At 41.2% G+C, this 19,127-nt stretch overlaps 1 protein-coding gene across 1 annotated transcript in view; it reads left to right on the forward strand.

Annotated features, from left to right (window-relative positions):
* Positions 1–19,127, forward strand: part of dock3 (dedicator of cytokinesis 3) — a 597,933-nt gene that overhangs the window by 86,734 nt on the left and 492,072 nt on the right. The window contains exons 10-11 of the mRNA XM_062544851.1: positions 2,696–2,777; positions 2,907–2,967. Of these exons, the coding sequence (XP_062400835.1) occupies positions 2,696–2,777; positions 2,907–2,967 (143 nt within the window). The remainder of the gene's footprint in view (positions 1–2,695; positions 2,778–2,906; positions 2,968–19,127) is intronic.

Genomic DNA, 19,127 nt, shown 5'->3' on the forward strand with positions numbered 1-19,127 from the left:
GGCAAACTAAGGCCCAGGTAAGGGGCCACATGTGGCCCTCTGCTCTGTTTCATGTGGCCCGCCATGAAGTCAAACACATAAAATTAAATGTGGCCTGTTGTTACATAAACCTGATATACATCCATCACACAGCATGGTTTCATAACTGATGTGCTATGTTTGTCAATACCATCATCAAACTGTACTTTTGGGAACTCTGACTGAATAAATACATTTTTTTGGAAGGTAACATCACTTTTTCATTGCTTAATTAATCATAGCATATAAGCTTACCATTCTTAACATCCAACTACTTGGTAACTTTCTAATGTAGCTTGGCATTTTCTGCCTCTCGGATGCGCGCGCAGCCAGTATAGTTGGCAAATGAGAAACCTATGTATATCAACAATAACAGCAATATCAATATCAACAGTCACAACAGTGTCCACGTCCACTGGGTGTGCAAGGGACCAGGCAGAGTCAGCTAGTCATGTGCGGAGCACAGCTGCGTTTTTTGGTTTGTAAAGGACACAGCAGGAGAAGGGTGAGCTGGGTTTGTGGCGGCTGGAAGTCTGCAGGTGTGCAACAGACCGGGCAGAGCCAGCCGGGTGTGTGAGGGAGAGAGCAGCGTCTGTTGGGAGTGTGAAAGCCACAGATTTCAGAGCCACCCTGAGGGGCTGGGCAAAGCCTGCTGTGTTTGTTAGAGACACAACAGGGTCTGTTGGGTGTGTGAGGGATGGGGTACAGCGCATTGTGTATGTGAGGGACACAGCTAGGTCCATCGGCTGTGTGAGGGATGGGGTACAGCGCATTGTGTATGTGAGGGACACAGCTAGGTCCATCGGGTGTGCGAGGGGTGGGGCAGGGCAGAGCCTGCAGGTACTGTGGAGCAGAGTCTCTCAGGTATGTGAGGCACACAATAGGATCCACCAGGTGTGTGAAAGACGCAGCGGACTCTGTCTGGTGTGTGGTGCTGTGCTGCAGATGGAGAAGAGGCCGTCAGCTGTGCTGTGTTGTGCTGCAGATGAAACAGGGACCGATGGTTGTGATGGCAATGAAGCAGAGGTTGACCAAAGACTGTGTGGTATGTATGGGACAGAGAAGAGGTCGGTTGAACAGTTCAAACTGCAGGATGTTGTCAATCCACATCTGCGTCCTGTCTGAGGAATCCCCTCAGATCCTGCTGTATCAGGGAGTACAGGTGCTCCATCACGATGAGTTGTTCTGCACAAACACACAAGCACAAGCAAAAGACAAATTACATGTACTAATCAAAAGACAGAGCTGGTCACAGTGCTTAATAACATTTCCTGGGGAGATGTAACAGAAGAAGGTAACGTTGGCAACACTGCTTGAGCTCCCATGTTTACAAAAAGTAACGTTTCGACCCTTGGGTCTTTCTCAGGCAAATGAACCAATACTCTAACTAAGGTTATACTATGTCTGTGGTCTCCAAACGTTCACAAAGAGTGGACCTCCAGAGATCGCCAGGGCCATTGATGAACTGACCACAGATAGATCGCACCATCGCGCTCATACTATGCTAGACTACCGTTGACAACATAGCGATATTTCATGACATAATCGGACACATACGCTTATATAACGCGAGGACATTAACAATATACTTCTGAACAAATAAATACATGGTATGAATTCATAATTTAGGCTACTGTAGTGCGACATTTCATCAAAAGCCTCGTTTGGATGTGGACAAACCTACGATGCTAAGATAGCCATCTGATACCTTAAAACCAGCGTCAGTATTGTAACAACTACGCCATAACATCCCACATAAACGTGAAAATTAGACCCATAACAAATTAGATTACACTTCTTACCTTGGATTAATGAGTAGTGAGGAAAACCCATTGTTTTGAGTCCATAACGCGTGTAGCCCATCGATGGCTTTGGTGTAGCTAGCTCCACGGAACTTACTGTGGTCAATATCTTCTTCTTCTTCATATGGCGGTTGACATACTGTGCTCAATAGCGCCATATCGTATATATCTGTACATAGTGGCCAAAAAGAGCGTTGCACCACTACCTACTGGGGAGGGGAGGGGGGTGGGTAGCTCTTGCGCTTGAATCCATAGTAAAGCTGTCAGTCAAAACGCATCAGCCAATAGGAATGCACCCCACAGACACCCACCCACATGTGAAGTTTGTGCCAGAATCACAAGCAAAGAAACAGGCAGCGCAAACGCGAGAGCCAGAATCGAAACTGAAAAAGCCAGGAGCAAACAAACGAATGATGTCGCTGCAAATGATTGTTGTTATTGTAAACCAAAAGACAAGTTATTCAAACAGTTTTTTTTTTGCAACTACACAAATAATTTGTTTGCGAGTTTAGATTTTTTTTGCGAGTTTAGATTTTTTTTTTTCGACTTTATTTTTTTTGTTTAGATTTTGTATTTGGTATTTTGATTAATTGATTTTTGTTTGAATTAGAAAAAGTATTGTTTGAACTTTTTGGCACAAACGAAACTCCATAGACTTCCTGCTTTCAATGATGTGAAATGATGATTTTTACATCACTGAAAGCAGGAAGTCCTACATTGAAATCCGTATTTCTCCCATCTCAAGGCAAACTGAGGAAATGATGCACGACCATTTTAAAACATGACTGGTTTTCTAAAGATACAAAGCTTAATGCTAATCGGGGAAGTGTCCCTTTAAGAGCAGATCATCATAGCCTTGTTATTTTCATGCACAGTGAGAAGTTTTTGGTGCGACTCAGCAAAAATGGAGGCCCCAAGAACCCAGAGAAAATGGATCAACTGTGTGCTTTATTCACGGTATACTCTTTAATGTGTCCAACTTGGCACTCCATTTACAATTGTTTTGAATTTTACAAATGAAAATGAATCCCATAAATCATACCTAATACTGTTTTTTTTCTTTTTCTTTTTTTTTTACCTCTGCAGGATTTGAGCAATAAGGACATGAAGAGGGACCTCTACATCATTTCACAATTCATAAGAACAGGTGAGCTATTACCCCTTAAATTCTTGAAACATAGCCGTGAAACATAGTCCAGACATTTGGCTTCACAGTATCTCTCCTTCTAGCTTGTAAGAGAGCAAATATGAATAGGCATGACTAGTTAAACCTGCAAAGGGTAGTTTGTGAGGTTGGACAAAAATGTATAGCGATGATGTGATTGAAGCCATGACATACAAACACATCTAGAATTTCTTCAGAATATTCACCACTGGAAATGTTAAAACTCAGGGCCCGTATTCACAATTTTTTTTTATCTTAGCACTAAGAGTACTCCTAAATCGCACTAAAAGATATTAGCTAGGAGTTTTCTCGTTATTCACAAAGCCTTTCAGACCTACTTTTAGTGAGGAGAAATGACAACTCGTAAACTAACAGTGAGGGCCAGATGTACTAAGAATAGCGATCGTAACGTTTTTTGCGCCAAGGCCAACACGCAGAAAGCACACGCTATAATACTTTAGTTTACGTCCTATTTTAGCCTGGAAAACCAGCGCCAACTGCTGGACGGCAAAATGTTTTGCCTGCATTTGGGTCTGGCCTCGGACCACTGTACATTTTGAAAACACTGCCCTGAATCTGGCAGATGGCAACTAAACCAATCACAACGCAGGGATGTGTTTTGAATCAACGCGGGCGGGGCAGAGGGCTCTGGGGCGGGGTTTTGAGGGAGCGTTGGCCTATAGGCACAGACACGGTTTGAAAGACAACGGGTTGTGCTCATCAACAATGTTCCGTTGTATCCATTCATCGGAGCCAGACTAAATTAGACATCCAATCCATTTAGGCTGGTTTATCAGGCTAGTCCTATTTACCAATCCTGAAATTCGTTGGGTAATCTGCGCCGTTCTCCGCCCCCTAATGCAGTTTGCGAAGGACAACAACTGAACGACACTTCAATCAGAAGCGCAGTTGAATGAAGTTAACTGATGACAACATTTAAAGGAATCCGACGTTTAGCGATCATGAAATAATACAATGCATAATGTCAACAAGCAGGAACATAATTAAGAGCAGTAGTTCTACTCAAACTAGGCTTACTTGTGCACGTAGGCTATGGAAGATTTATCAAATCTAACAAGTAGGAAAGTTTAAGCGGATGGCGTGAAAGTGAAAGTAAACATTCGAAAAGCCACCGAAAGTTAAGGTTGCTTTTGATGTAGTACAAAGACGAAAAACTGGTGGTCTAATTAGCGATTTTGTTGTCTTTGAATGATTCTCTTATAGATGCATTTAACAGCAAATTGCATTTAACACCTGCTTTTACAAGGCGGAAATATTTAGGTGCAAAATAGACGTGCGCTTTCATGGGCAGTTTTAGTACATACAGGGGAATACATAATTAGGCGCATTTAACGCTTCTCCTCCCATCTTTTTACACGAACTTCCTACTATCAGCTGACACTCCCTTAAATCCATATGCATGAGACGGAAAAGCGCAATTTGCCATTTTCAGCTCCCGCGACAGGCAGTCTGCGCCTTCACCTCATTGCGGCCCGTTAATACATACCTCGCCATCTTTCTATGCGCACGTTGCGAAACAAATACGCCTGAAGTGGGCGCAAAAGCGTTAGTACATCTGCCCCAGAGTGTTCGTTGCTATGGTTGACGTCATTACTAATTATTACATTACATTACATTATTAAAGTGACCACCTTGATTGGCTGATGATTACAACGCGGAAATGATGGCAAATACCTCCCCTACGATGACGAGTTGAGTGACATGTGTTCAGTTACAGTGGGCCACACATGTTGAGTCTGTCTGCTCTAATATTTGCTAACGGCTGCACTTCCTAAGAAGACTAAGGGTGCATGGCGTTGATGAAGGCGTCATGCTCTTGTTTTATAGGGCAACTGTTGGTCATCCGTTATGGCATTACAACATGGTTTGGGAACTTAACTGTAAAGGTCAGAACTCAACTGCAGACTCTTGTTAACCCTCTGGAGTCTAAATCCCCCCCTGGGGATTTGAAAAACTGTTCCAAACACACATCTCAATCTTTGCTAGTTATAGTGCATGAAAATGCACTATATTGTTCTTCCTAGGTTTCTTATTATAGTGCATGAAAATGCACTATATTGTTCTTCCTAGGTTTATTATTATTACAGTGCATGAAAATGCACTGTACTGTTCTTCCTAGGCTTCCTCTTATAGTTCTTCTTCTTCTAACACAGTCAATTCAGCTTCAACCGTTTAACGTAGAAACTCCATTCAAACTTTGTTGCGTAGGTCTTACTTGCGCGATGTGGGCTTTGTATTTTTCAATTTTGTAACTTTTTTACTTTTTAAACTATTAGTTAAAAACTATTACAATTTCCCCCATAGACTTAACATTGAGCTGATGACATCACAATAGAGGCAGTTAAGCAATTAGAATCTTATGCCTCCTCCTACTCAAGCGAGTAGGACGCATTTCTTGCTGCTCCTGCTTTACTATCCCTTTAGCAATTTTCACTCTTTTTCTTTCTTTTATTTCATTTACAAGCTAGGTTAGCAAAGACGGTGAAACTTTAATAGTTAGTTTTTTACTTTACGTGAACGGCAAGTCACCTTGAAGTTGGATTAAACAACATGCACTCCTCCAGCCCGAGACGCAGGAGATCATGTAGTAAATGTACTGAACTAGAACAGAGGATTTCTGCTTTGGAATCAAAGATTGGTGCCCTTTCATCAAAGACGGATGAACTACGAGAGACATCTCATGAAGTGAGTACAGTGACAACTGGAAATGCAGAGAATGTAACTCAACAATCTACCAATAGCATTGAATGCATCGACCTCACAAAGCAAAATGAGAGTTCTGAGCCTTGGCGCAGGCAAGGTGCCAGGCCAAAAAGCAAAAAACGTAATACAAGAACTGTACGTACCTCAACACCAGTAAACTCAGATGTTAATTCCAGGCCTCGGATCAGAAATACAGATAGATCAGCAAACTATAGGGCTTGTGGTCCTAGGGGTGACCCAGAGCCCCTAAAACTATGGAACAGATTTGAATGCCTCCAGGACGTGAGAGAGGTTTTTCCCAGGGAAAAAACTCAAAACAGGCAGCGAGCAAACCATAATAATAGAAAGACAGGCACAGACAAGAAGCAGCACCCGGCACCTGTTCATCCCACAACCCTCATTCTAGGCGACTCTACAGTGAGACTTCTAAATGGGGAAAGGATGATTGTATGTTGTTTCCCAAATGTTTCAGTGTCTGACACAAAAAACAAACTTGCAGAACTGGTGTCAAAATATACAACTATCAAGCGCATCATTGTGCATGTTGGAGCAAATGACATTTACAAAGAACAACTGTATATCCAACAAGATTTCAAGGAACTTTTCTCTGCTCTATTTGAGCTTGGATTACAAACTTTCATCAGTGGTCCACTCCCAGCAGAGGGAAGCTTTGTTTTTACGAGACTGTTTAGTTTAAACACCTGGCTTGCAAAAACATGCTTTTCAGTTGGGATGACTTTTATTGACAATTTCAACCTTTTCTGGAATCGCAGGGAATATTTCAGACCAAAAAGCACAGAGCTGAGTTGGACTGGGGCCAAGATCTTAACTCAGAACTATCACCTCTCTCTCTTGCACCCAACATTTTCTCTGCCAACCTTGAGCCAAGCCTCTGATAAGCGCTCAGTAGCCACACAGACGGAACAAGCTGAGGACATCAACATGCAGACCTTGGAGAAACATAAACAACCAGAACAACAATGCCCAGCCACGTCCACTGGACATGATAAGACGGGTGCTGCTATAATGATTCATAGTAAATCACTGGCGTCAAACTCTGCGAAATCTCAGCAAACAAATGGATGTCATGAACAGGAGAAGATAGCACCTATCAAAGCTGTTGGAAGGCTATCAGAAAGGAAGGGTCATGTACCAGTGTCCCTCCCCACCTCCGTTGACTCCTTGCCACCACAAAGCCATAACAACATGGAACACACTACTGGAATACTTGCTAAAAGCGATGCAACAAACCCCCCAGGACCCCATCTGGCAGATGGAGACTCTGGACTTTTATTCCTTGATTTCCCATCACTCCACACACCCAATAACCACCCCACCCTATCCAACTACCCAGGCCACCCAAACCCACCTAATATCCTATCCCAATCCCTTCCTCATCATTCCACCACCCAAACAAACTCCACATACCCGTCACCATCCCCACTCAAGCACATGATGTTCCCTGCAACAATGGAGAGACTGCTACCAGCAGCCAGGCAGATTTTTAACAGCCCAAGACCTTCAGCACTGAAGCGCAGTGCACCTCCACGCCCTCCCCCTCCGCATGCAAAAGGATCACCTAAGCAGCAACAACTTCATGAGAGTATTGTATGATATTCTGTGGGTCCCTGCAATAGAAATGGTAGTGACAGTAGTTTTGAGAACATGCCGGGACCCAGTAAGCCTATGTCATTTTCTATTCCTGTTCTGACAAGTAATAGAAGACTAGCACATCGAGCCTACAGGGTAAACCAGTCAAATCTCCTACCTGTACCACTACAGCCTCAGATTTCCCCAGTGGATCATAGCTCCCCAACTCTTACAGCAAAACTAGCTCTCCTAAACATCAGATCTCTTTCAAACAAATCATTCTTAATTAATGATCTTATTTGCACATACAACCTTGATTTTTTACTCTTAACTGAGACATGGTTAGACCAAGCAAACAGTGCTGCTACCCTCATCGAATCTGCTCCACCAAATTTCAGTTTTTTGAGTGCTACCAGAGCAAATAAAAGAGGAGGGGGGATAGCTACAATTTTCAAGGCATCTTTTCAGTGCAATCAGTCATCATTTGGTGAATTTACTTCATTTGAATATCTGTGTGCAAGCATTAAGTCTTCTCCTCAGATTTTATTACTGACTATTTACAGGCCTCCAAAACATTCAGCTAAAGTCTTTCTTGAAGAGTTCGGTGAACTGCTATCAGTCATTTGCATAGAGTTTGACTGTCTTATTATATCAGGGGATCTAAACTTACATGTGGATAATCCTGAAAACAACTATGCCAAGGAATTCATTGCACTAATCGACACTTTCTCCCTAACACAGCATATACAGGAGCCAACACACTCTCAAGGCCATACACTCGACCTCGTTATCACAAAGGGTCTCAATGTCTCCACAGCTGTTAAAGACCTGGCGTTATCTGATCATTTCTGCGTGTTCTTTGATGTGTCTATGTCCCCACACAGTCAGAACAGATCTATGTTGGTAAAAAGGAGAATCATAAATGATAAGACAAGTGTTCTTTTTGAGCAAGCACTCTCACAGACATCAAGCAATTTGCCAGACTCAGTAGAAGACTTATTGGATCACTTTAATGCAAAAATGGCAAACATTATGGATGACATTGCTCCCTTCAAATCCAAGAAAGTTAAGGACAAACAGAAAGCACCATGGAAGCAAAATCCAGCGGTTAAACTCCTAAAAAGAGAGTGTAGGAAGACTGAAAGAAAATGGCGTAAATACAAACTTCAGATCCACTATGACATCCATAAAGACATGCTCCGCACATATAACTCTGAAATATGCAAAGCAAGACAGTCTTTCTTTTCTAACATCATCAGTAGGAGTTCAAATAACACTCGTGTTTTATTTTCCACTGTCGAAAAGTTAACAAATCCTCCCTCACAATTAGCGCCCGAACTTCTCTCAACTAATAAATGCAATGAGTTTTCATCTTTTTTTAAAGGTAAAATTGACAAAATCCGACTCAAAATATCTGCTACATTACAATTTCAACACCTGGAACTTCCAGCTACAAATAGAGGGAAGCTTAACTTGATGTCAGAGTTCAACTTGATAGACCATGAAACACTTGAAAAAACAGTACAGAATCTCAGCTCCTCCACATGTGGCTTAGAAACTCTGCCTACAAATTTCTTCAAAACTGTTTTTCACCTTATAGCCTCAGATGTCCTTCACATTGTAAATACATCACTGCTGTCTGGCACTTTTCCTAAGTCATTAAAAACAGCTGTTGTAAAGGCACTGCTCAAGAAGAATAACCTGGATGCCTCCATGTTAAACAATTACAGGCCCATATCCAATCTACCTTTTATTGGCCAAATTATTGAAAAAGTAGTCTTTAATCAACTAACCACCTTCCTAACATCAAATGGGTATTTTGATTACTTTCAGTCTGGTTTTCGGGCAAATCACAGCACTGAAACAGCTCTCATTAAGGTTTTCAATGACATACGTCTCAACACAGATTCTGGTAAAACATCAGTCCTAGTGCTACTGGACCTTAGCGCAGCATTTGACACTGTTGATCACAATATTTTACTACACAGACTAGAACACTGGGTTGGATTTACAGGCATAGTTCTAAACTGGCTCAAATCATATCTACAAGAAAGGAGCTTCTTTGTTGCCATCGGCAACTGTACCTCAACACCAACATCCTTGACCTGTGGTGTTCCCCAGGGGTCGATCTTGGGGCCACTATTATTCAACCTCTATATGCTCCCACTTGGACAAATCATCCAAAATAATTTGATTTCATATCATAGCTATGCAGATGACACACAAATTTACTTAGCTCTGTCACCAAAAGACTATGGTCCCCTTGAATCTCTATGTCAGTGTATAGAACAAATCAACACTTGGATGGCTCAACATTTTCTTCAGCTGAACAAAGAAAAAACTGAAGCAATTATATTTGGTAAAAAGGAGGAAAGAATTAAGGTTGCCACTCTCCTTGAAACAAAAGGATTGAAAGCAAAGGATACTGTTAAAAATCTCGGTGTATTAATCGACAGTGATCTAAATTTCAACAGTCACATGAAAATGATAACTAAATCAGCTTTTTATCACCTCAAAAATATTGCCAAACTGAGAGGGCTAATGTCAAAACATGACTTAGAAAAACTCATTCATGCATTTATCTCCAGCAGGGTTGATTACTGCAATGGGCTCTTCACAGGCCTTCCTAAAAAGACTATCAAACAGCTTCAGATGATTCAAAATGCAGCAGCTAGGGTTCTCACAAAAACAAAAAGAACTAAGCACATTACTCCAATTCTTAAATCTCTGCATTGGCTTCCAGTATGTCACAGAGTTGACTTTAAAGCACTACTAATTGTTTATAAATCAGTAAATGGAACAGGACCTAAATACCTATCAGACATGTTTCAGCAGTACACACCTTCTCGTCCTCTGAGGTCTCAGGAGAAAAACCTCTTAGTAACACCTGCTGTTAGAACTAAACATGGCGAAGCAGCTTTTAGCTGCTATGCGGCTCAGCTTTGGAACCGACTTTCTGATGACATTAAAAAGGCCCCAACTGCAGCCTGTTTTAAATCTAGACTTAAGACCAAATTGTTCTCAGATGCTTTCTGCTAACTGTCTCTTAATTATTCCATCTGGAGTCTTTTATGTTAATTATTCCTTATTGATTTGATCTTGATTTATGCTTTGTTTTTATTTTCTATTATGATCTTTTTATTACTATTATTATTATTATTATTATTATTACTATTACTCTTTGCCCATCTATGCTTTTATCTGCTATAATTACTGTTTGGTTTTTGTTTATGTAAAGCACATTGAATGACCTCTGTGTATGAAATGTGCTATATAAATAAACTTGACTTGACTTGGAGTACACTGGCCACGTTTACATGATGTTTTTAATTCTGAATTAGTTTATTCAGAATTAAATAGATCGGAATTAAAATATTCTCCTTCGAGTTTACATGGAAATAATAATTCCGAATTGGCGTTTACATGGAACATACGTTAATTACCCTTTATTGTATTCTGCTGAACGTCTGGGGGTCGGGAAGGGTTCCAATTGGACAGGCGGCGCATGAACGTAGCCTAATAAGGTCTACCGGAAGAAAACAAACTTTAGCTGGCTAGCAACTTTTTTGTCATCTCGGGTTAACGTTACAGCATGGACAATAACATAATGAAAACGGGTTTCACAGTAACTCTGATAATAGGCCTACTATTTAGCCAGCAGCTCGAGAATATTGTCAAGCTTCACGTTTGCTAGCTGAGGAGGAGAAGACTGTCGGAGAAGGGGGGAAGAAGACGGAGCCGAATTAACCATGAAACGAGCATGCGCTTCTTCTTCCTCCTTGTACGAGCATGCGCCAAACAAACGGAATAAACTTTTAATCGGAATAAAGGTTTACATGATCAAGGAGGGGGGTTAATTCCGCTTTAACATCGGAATAAACCAACCACTTAAATCGGAATTAAGTTTAATTCTGAATAATCATTTTCAAGCGGAATAAGCGTTTACATGGTCTCTTTTAAAGCGGAATTAACTTTTATTCCGATTTAACTTGGTTTTATTCGGAATTAAAGCTCTCATGTAAACGCAGCAATTGTCAGTTCCCCAGGCTTTAAGCATACAATCTCTCTCTGAAGACTACATATCCTGTTAAACTGTTTTCTCTGTCCACAACTGTTATAAAATAAAAGTCCTCACTGCAATAATACACTTTTAAATCATTACAGTGCATGCAAATGCACTGTTCTGTTCTTCCTGGGCATCTTCTTCTTCTTCTTCTTCTTATTCTCCTAACCAGGTCCAAATTAGCTTCAACCGTTTAACATAGAAACTTGGTTCAAACTTTGTTACGTAGGTCTTGAAAATAAGACTAAGTCTATGTATATTTCAGTTCTGTAAACTTGATACTTTTTGAAATATTAGCAAAATATTTTTCCCCATTGACTTTTTATAGACCTCTGAAGCTGCCCTGTTGCCCATATAAGGAGATCCGGGAGTTAATTGAAGCCAACTGCCCATATATGGGAAGCTTTTTTGTAGGCGAACTTCAGAGGTCTATCGCACTGCACTGCTGATTAAGCTGATTTGCACCTGTGTCAAGAGCCAGCTGCTCAAAGGCCCTATCAAGTTTAATTGACAGCCAGTTAAATTGAACCTGCATTATCAGCTCTCTCTGTCTACCCATTCACTCATACACACACACACACCTCACTGCAGCACTTCATATATACCACACTTCTCCATGCACTCCACAACATTCCTTAACCTAACTCCCATTTCACTGCATCATAGAAAGCCATGCTCCTTACATCCACTCACACACACACACGCACGCACGCACACTCACACGCACACGCACTCACACTCAGAGGTGGAAAAGTCAAGCTTCAGAGAGTAAAAGTCCAATCACGTATTGGTTCTATCTGTGCACTTAAACACAGGTGATCTCACCAATTAGCTGCTCTGCCTGGCTGAAGAGTTACTACTGAGAATCAGCTGGTTGGTTGGACTTTTGTTGAATTCTGGGGTATTCTGACTGTATTCTGATGTGTTCATAGAATGGGATCCTTTAAGCTCTGATATTAGCTGCACAGTTGGCCATGTTTAGGTCAGAGAAGGCCTTGTAGCTTAGAACATCCAGATATGGGTGATAGCATGGGCCGAGGGCCGGAGCCATTGTATCTGGGTCAGAGCTGGGTTTTTCCACATGTTTGTGCCACGTTTAGTTTGTGCCACGTTTACATTTGATTCATGTTAGGAGTATAATAATGTTTCCTTATTGTATTTCTCGCTGAGACGGATCGAGAAGCCAACCGCATAGCATCACGCGCAAGATACTATGTGCCACGCTTGATAGCAATTCACACTACGAGGACTCTGTCAGTTTTACTGAGCAAGACTTAGACTGTGTCTGTTATTCACTTACAGTGGGTACGGGTTGAGAATGCACCTTCTCCCGCGGGACTCCCGAAGAGATCCCGCAGGCTGTCCAGCCGATTTTTTTCGAAGCTAAGGCAATGTACTCAAACAACCACCAGGTGGCAGAAAGTTTCATCCCGCATTTCAGCTGCATTTAATGATGAAGACTACATATCCGTCAATAGTCGACTCCTTAATCTCATTTAATCATTAAAATGAAGGTGATGACTGGCGAAATTAATCAAACGACGTTTCAATAAACCATTGTTGAAATTGACAGTTGAAATGGTTATAGAAAATCGCCTACAGCCTAACGCCGACACAGCTGATTCTTTGATTGATTCTAAGCTGTTTTGATGGAGGGGATGGGTAAACTGGCGCGATACAAACATGCTACCAATCAAATGTAATATTAGTAGGACTAGCCTACTTAGACACTTTAGTCATAGGCAACGTTGCCATGTTAATTTGGGCTAGAAGTGGTTGCTTGTGGTGGAGCTCCTGTCCGCTGCTTCTCCCGAATTGTGTTTGGCAAATTTGTTATTGGGGGAAACAGTCTTCTTCCGTATTGAACAGAGGCTCGGCATGTCAGATTGCAGTTGCAGAGTTTTCGAATGTTTTACAACCCAGCTGGTATCCGCTGTTCATTCCGACATATCCTCACTCGGCGGTAGGATTAGGCTATTTAACTTTTTTTTTTCAAACAACGTGCCATTCCGACATGAGGTCATTAATAGGCTTATGTTAAAGTTTTCATGGAGATCATCTGCGCCGCGCCGCGCAGCTGTAGCTGATTGTGAAAGCCGATTGGAAATACATAAGTTTAGAGCGAACGTTTCAACTATGTTTGCCATGGTAGACAAAAACACTCAAATAAAACAATAGCCTAAAAAATAACTGCATGCGTAATGGACACGGCTCTAAATAATGGACACGGCCCTAAATAATTTTCGAGGTTCGCCATTTGGTAATATGACCTATCCTTACTGACAATAGCCTAATTTAGATTGAGCACAACTAAAGTTGCACGAAGGCAAAATACAGTCCTAATTCTATATAGCCTGGCCAATATTGTAGATGTGCAAAAGCAGCATTTGCGTGCGTGCTTGCCGGTGAGGTGTAGCCAGGGGTGGAAATTAAAATTTGAAAATGTGAAAATCTATCAGCCAATAGCAGATTTCTAGTCAAATTAACCAGCCACTCAATGTTAAAATATGACTTTTTGTCTGAAATCTACCAGTCACTCTCGGATTTTACCAGCATTTGGCTGGTGGCTGGTGCTAATTTCCATCCCTGGGTGTAGCCTACAAAAATGAGCATAACATCTGATTATTAAAGTATGGCTATAGGATATAGGCTAGAGAAGAGTTGGTTTAAAATTCAAGTGTAGTAAAAAAGTTTGTGCACATCCCCGGTCAAGGTGCAGAACAAGAGTAGGCTAAATCATAAAAAATGGAAAAAGGTTCGCACACTTGAAATCCTTCTTTTTTGATTTGATTTTATTTTCTTTATCACAAAGGAATGACGTTTCGACCGTGTGGTCTTCTTCAGATTAAAATTCAAGTACGTGCGCTATTTAACCCCTCGAGACCTACTGCAGTCTGCTGACACAGCCAGACGACTCTCCCAACCCATTCATTCGTTTTGGCCGATATAACCCATTCATTCGTTTTGTGCGTATATAGATTCCTGCATGCTGCATTACCGTGACCCTTAGCCTACCTTGTGGATGATTTTTTCTCATTGGAATACAGCAGGACAGAATGCCTTTTATCTAACAAACGCAAAAGCTGAGATTGTTGGAAGGACTAGGCTACTCAACAAACTTGTTTTTCGTTTCTGGGAGATCTCGTTATCGTTTTGGATTGTCGGATTTTTATACTTATTGTTCGGACTTATGGACAATGAACTTTGAGGGGTGGTTGTTAGTGCTTTACAAAGCTTTGTGTTAATAAGTGTCGGTCCTCCTATCCTTCAGCTCACTGCACGATGCAGTTGCGCATAGTGGCCAGCCACGAAGTCATTAACTGTTTACGACACAATACATGATATTTGTGTTTTTCGTTTCTTAGATTTAATGCATGTTTGACATGTAAACAGGCCTTCAGTCCGTTAACTTTAAGGCCTTCTTTTGCATGGGGTAATAACCTAGGCTATTATGTGCGTAGTGGCTGCATACTCTTGATTATAATAAGAGGCAAATTGTTACAGGACAACTTAAACTGACTTCCCCAATGCTTCCCCGCAGCACATTACATTTTAATATAGGCTAATATAGGATGAACAAAGTCTATGGACTTGCTATATTAAATCCAGTAGCCTAATAATTCTATGTGCCACGTCTTTTCACGATTTCGCAAGTGATGTAGTAGGCTACGTTTAAACATCGACAAACGTCTGTGAGACTACCCATTTCATGAAGAGCAATTGTCTTGTGCGATCATTCCCCCTCCCCCACACTTGTCTAACCAGTTCACTAGACATTATAGCCTACCTATACGGCATTGAGGACGATTGCCTCCCTCCCCCCTCTCTCTCGACAGACACTCCCTCACACTAGGGCTCGGGATCATGACATCAAAACTTCGCGGGCACAGCCACATTGGCAGCTTCACTCCTTAGTTTACTATGGATTACTATGGATTTACTCCCGCCTTTTAGTGTTCATGTTACTTAGTTTTTGCCTTCTTGGTCGTATGTTGCTGTGTAGTGGGGTGTAACAGTGCAACCCACGATCGCAAGAGGAAAAGAATAAATCGCTAGCCTACTATATTTCTGCTTCTTGTCTTGTGCATCTGAATGAATGGATATTACGTTCAGTGCGCTACCAAATGGCGGCGATAAGAATGCAAGGCGTGTGCCCGAGCCCTATTGTGTAAATGTAAAAAGGTGTGTGTGTGTGTGCGCGCTGAACCACGAATTCACATATTAACTTTTCTTTTCAGCAGACATCGCAATCATAAAAAAATCGCAAAACTTTCATTTTTTTTAATAAAATAAAGCCTTTTGTCTTAAGGGTTTCGGAGAGATTGGTGGAGTAGGTTTTGAACCCCGGTCCCTGACGTGTGACATAGATGCCTCAACCAGTTACGCCACAGTTCAAATGTCATTACCTTCGCGCTTAGCCAAGAAATATAAAGGATTCAGTCAGTCGAGTTCATTTATTCGTGGCATGCGCTTGAAACGCCGATCAAAAGTTCTGACATGTTAAACTGACGTTAGTCATTAATTCACCACATGATAAAATGCTGTTATACGCACAGTAGCCCACGGTAGTCTATGCATATCTCTAAATCAACATGAACATGCATAACGAGATCCATATAGGCTAGTTCTAAGTTGCTAGAAGCTTCTTTTGCGGAGCTAGGCCTAGTAGATGGTTACAATGAATCACCCTCACTGCCCTATCGCATATCTGACCATCCATTGTTACAATGTTACAAAATGCGCGATCTTCGCCATGCATGTAGCCTACGGTTATAAGTAAAGTGACATGATAGGCATGTATTAAAGATATTTCTGTTAAATACATTTTATTTTCAGTTGTCAAAAGTGATGGGGACCAAATCTGTGATAACAAATGCTGGGTTAGCTACCCAGCGTCGCCGGTTAAAATGAACATGCCTCCGTTTTAAAATAGCCTATAGGCCAGGCCTATTCAACTAGCGGCCCGCGGGCCAGATGCGGCCCGGTTAAAATTTCCTGTGGCCCGCGTGTCTTGTCATGAGAATGAACTCGCTTTGATGCGTGAGCATAGATCTTATGATTGGCGAATAGCGCACTGTCGGCCCGCTGTCTTCCAGTTATCTTCACTCAGAGAACACAGCACATCACTACACCAACTGAAATTTCCAAATGTGTAACTAGTTTTAGGCTACATGTTATCATTAAATGTTAATTAAATTACGATTTCTTACCGCCAAAGATTCTAAACCTCGAGTGTGCGCAAATCAACAATGTTACAATCACACCTCTCCGTTCCTCCGAGCCCTCGGGAAAGTTAGTGGAGAAGGAGCTGTGGTTTGTAGAGAATTGCCTCTTGACTTTATATTCCTTCCTTACAGCGATGGATTCGTTGCACAATAAACATGAAAGTCTCGTAGCCTACTTGTTGCAGAGGGTAAAATGAACGATTCTCATTGTCAATTAGACGTTTCTTTAGACACAGCCATATTCACTCCACTCGTGGGAATGTTATTGTTTGTGATTTGTGCAGGCTCGACGTTTAGAATCTTTGGCGGTAAGAAATCGTGAAATAGATAAACAGAGGCAGAGCTGGCATTACTTTTCCTTTAAATTCAATGCTAATTTTATTTGAGAGATTGGCGCTGTAGGCTGTGTGTGTTTGAAGCACCTATGAGCCTAATGATCTTGAAGTAGGCTAGTTAATGTAAATCAACACTGTGCAATTGTCCCCACTGATGCATGATAAGGCAGCTACAGACATCAGGTATGAAATATGGGTAGCCTGGATGTTTTCAAATAGTGTAGTTTGTGTGGCAGCCTATCTTTTTTTAATGGATATGGATAGTAGGCTATGTTCTTAGTTTCTATTCCAGTGTTTGTTGACATAGGCTACTGATATTGCCACTGTATAAAATTCAATTGAACTGAATTTTGCTCTGACTTTATCAAATATTGTTGGATACAATTATTTTGCGGCGTCTTATTTTATGCGGCCCCCGAGAACCCAGTGATTTTTCCATTCGGCCCTCTTGGTACTGAAGTTGAATAGCCCTGCTATAGGCCTACACATTTCTAAGTATTCCTATCATAAATGTAGCCTAAATGTCTATCTTGTCCATCTTTTCGTCTTCGCCTTGACAATAATAGCCTATTCGCGGAAATGCGGTCTTGTAACCGTATTGAATTAATGAATTAATCTAAGGTTGCCTATCGAGTCTTTCAGGTTGAATTGAAGGCTTCTAAAACCATTTTCATTCATTTCAACAATGGTTTATTGAAACGTCGTTTGATTATAATTTCGCCAATCATCACCTTCATTTTAATGATTAAATGAGACGGATTAGCCTAAATGAGACGGATATGCGGAGCATTTCTCTCCCTCTCCATTGACCAAAACGTTGCTCTGGCATCTCTGCTGGACTGACTGAGTTATAGGCTACGTCGAGTGAGAGAGCCAGCTGTGAGGTAGGCTGTAAAACATTCGAAAACTCTGAAACTGCAATCTGACATGCCGAGCGTGATGTCTCTTTTCTCCTCTTGTCACCAGCGCGGTGTCTTCGGGTTTTTCCGTGTTTTCCGGTATGAGCCGAACCTTCATTTTATTAGGGCGGTCTTATGTTGCCCCCTTGCGGTTGCAGTTAATTACAAAGTCCCGATGCTTCGGGAGTCCCGATGTGCGGGAAAGAAAGGAGCATTCTCAACCCGTACCATCTGTATTGTACCAACAATAAATCATCATTCAATCGCCGATCCTGATCCAGCCGTCAAGCTTTATTGACCAACTTCAATTCAGACATTACAACATTAACCGAAACACAACGGTTTGTCCATAAGCCACATACATACAACACACTGCCCCCCCCCCCCCCTTCCCTCACCTTCCTCTGTCCACAACTGTTTGTAAATTTAAGTTTGTTTCACATTTTATCTTATGTCTTGCTTTTGCATGCACTGGTTATTTCCTCGAAATTACGTTTTCTAGTTTAACCATTATAACTACTCAACTATTTAACTGTTCAACCATTCCAACTGTCAGTTATCATCAACTCCAGTCAACTACATGAAACCTCCATGTACCTAGCAACCAACATAGCAACCAACATGATTATACTACTGTAACTTCTTTATTCCTGATAGTGGCCACCATGAATACCCTAGCAAAAAATGTTTCAAAATAAAAGTCCTCATTAGCAAGTTAGCATGGTTAGCATTGTTAGCATAATTAACATTTTTAACAAAACTGCTAGAAATCATCAGCTAAGTTAGCTAATCAACCTGGTTAGCATTGTTATTATAGTTAGCATTGTTAGCATAGCTAGCATTTTAACATAACTGCTAGAAATCATCAACTAAGTTAGCTAATCAACCTGGTTAGCAAAGTTAGCATTGTTAGCATTTTTAGCATAACTGCTAGAAATCATCAACTAAGTTAGCTGATCAACCCGGTTAGCATTGTTGACATAGTTAGCATTGTTAGCATTTTTACTATAACTATTAGAAATCATTAGCTAAGTAAACCAATAAACCTGGTTATCATTGTTAGCATAGTTAACATTTTAACATACCTGTTCGAAATCATTAGTTAGAACTGGAATGTTTAAGCTTTAATCGGTCTACCTTCACACTATCAACTCTCTTTAAACTATGCAACCACCATGTTTACCCTACCTACACCTTAGTAACCATATCTGTTCAACCATTCCAACTGTCAGTTATCAACTATGCCTCCAGTCATCTACATGAGACCTCCATGTACCTAGCAACCAACATAGCAACCATTCAAATT

Source organism: Sardina pilchardus, chromosome 9 (genome assembly GCF_963854185.1).
Source record: "Sardina pilchardus chromosome 9, fSarPil1.1, whole genome shotgun sequence".
Taxonomy (NCBI): Eukaryota; Metazoa; Chordata; class Actinopteri; order Clupeiformes; family Clupeidae; genus Sardina; species Sardina pilchardus.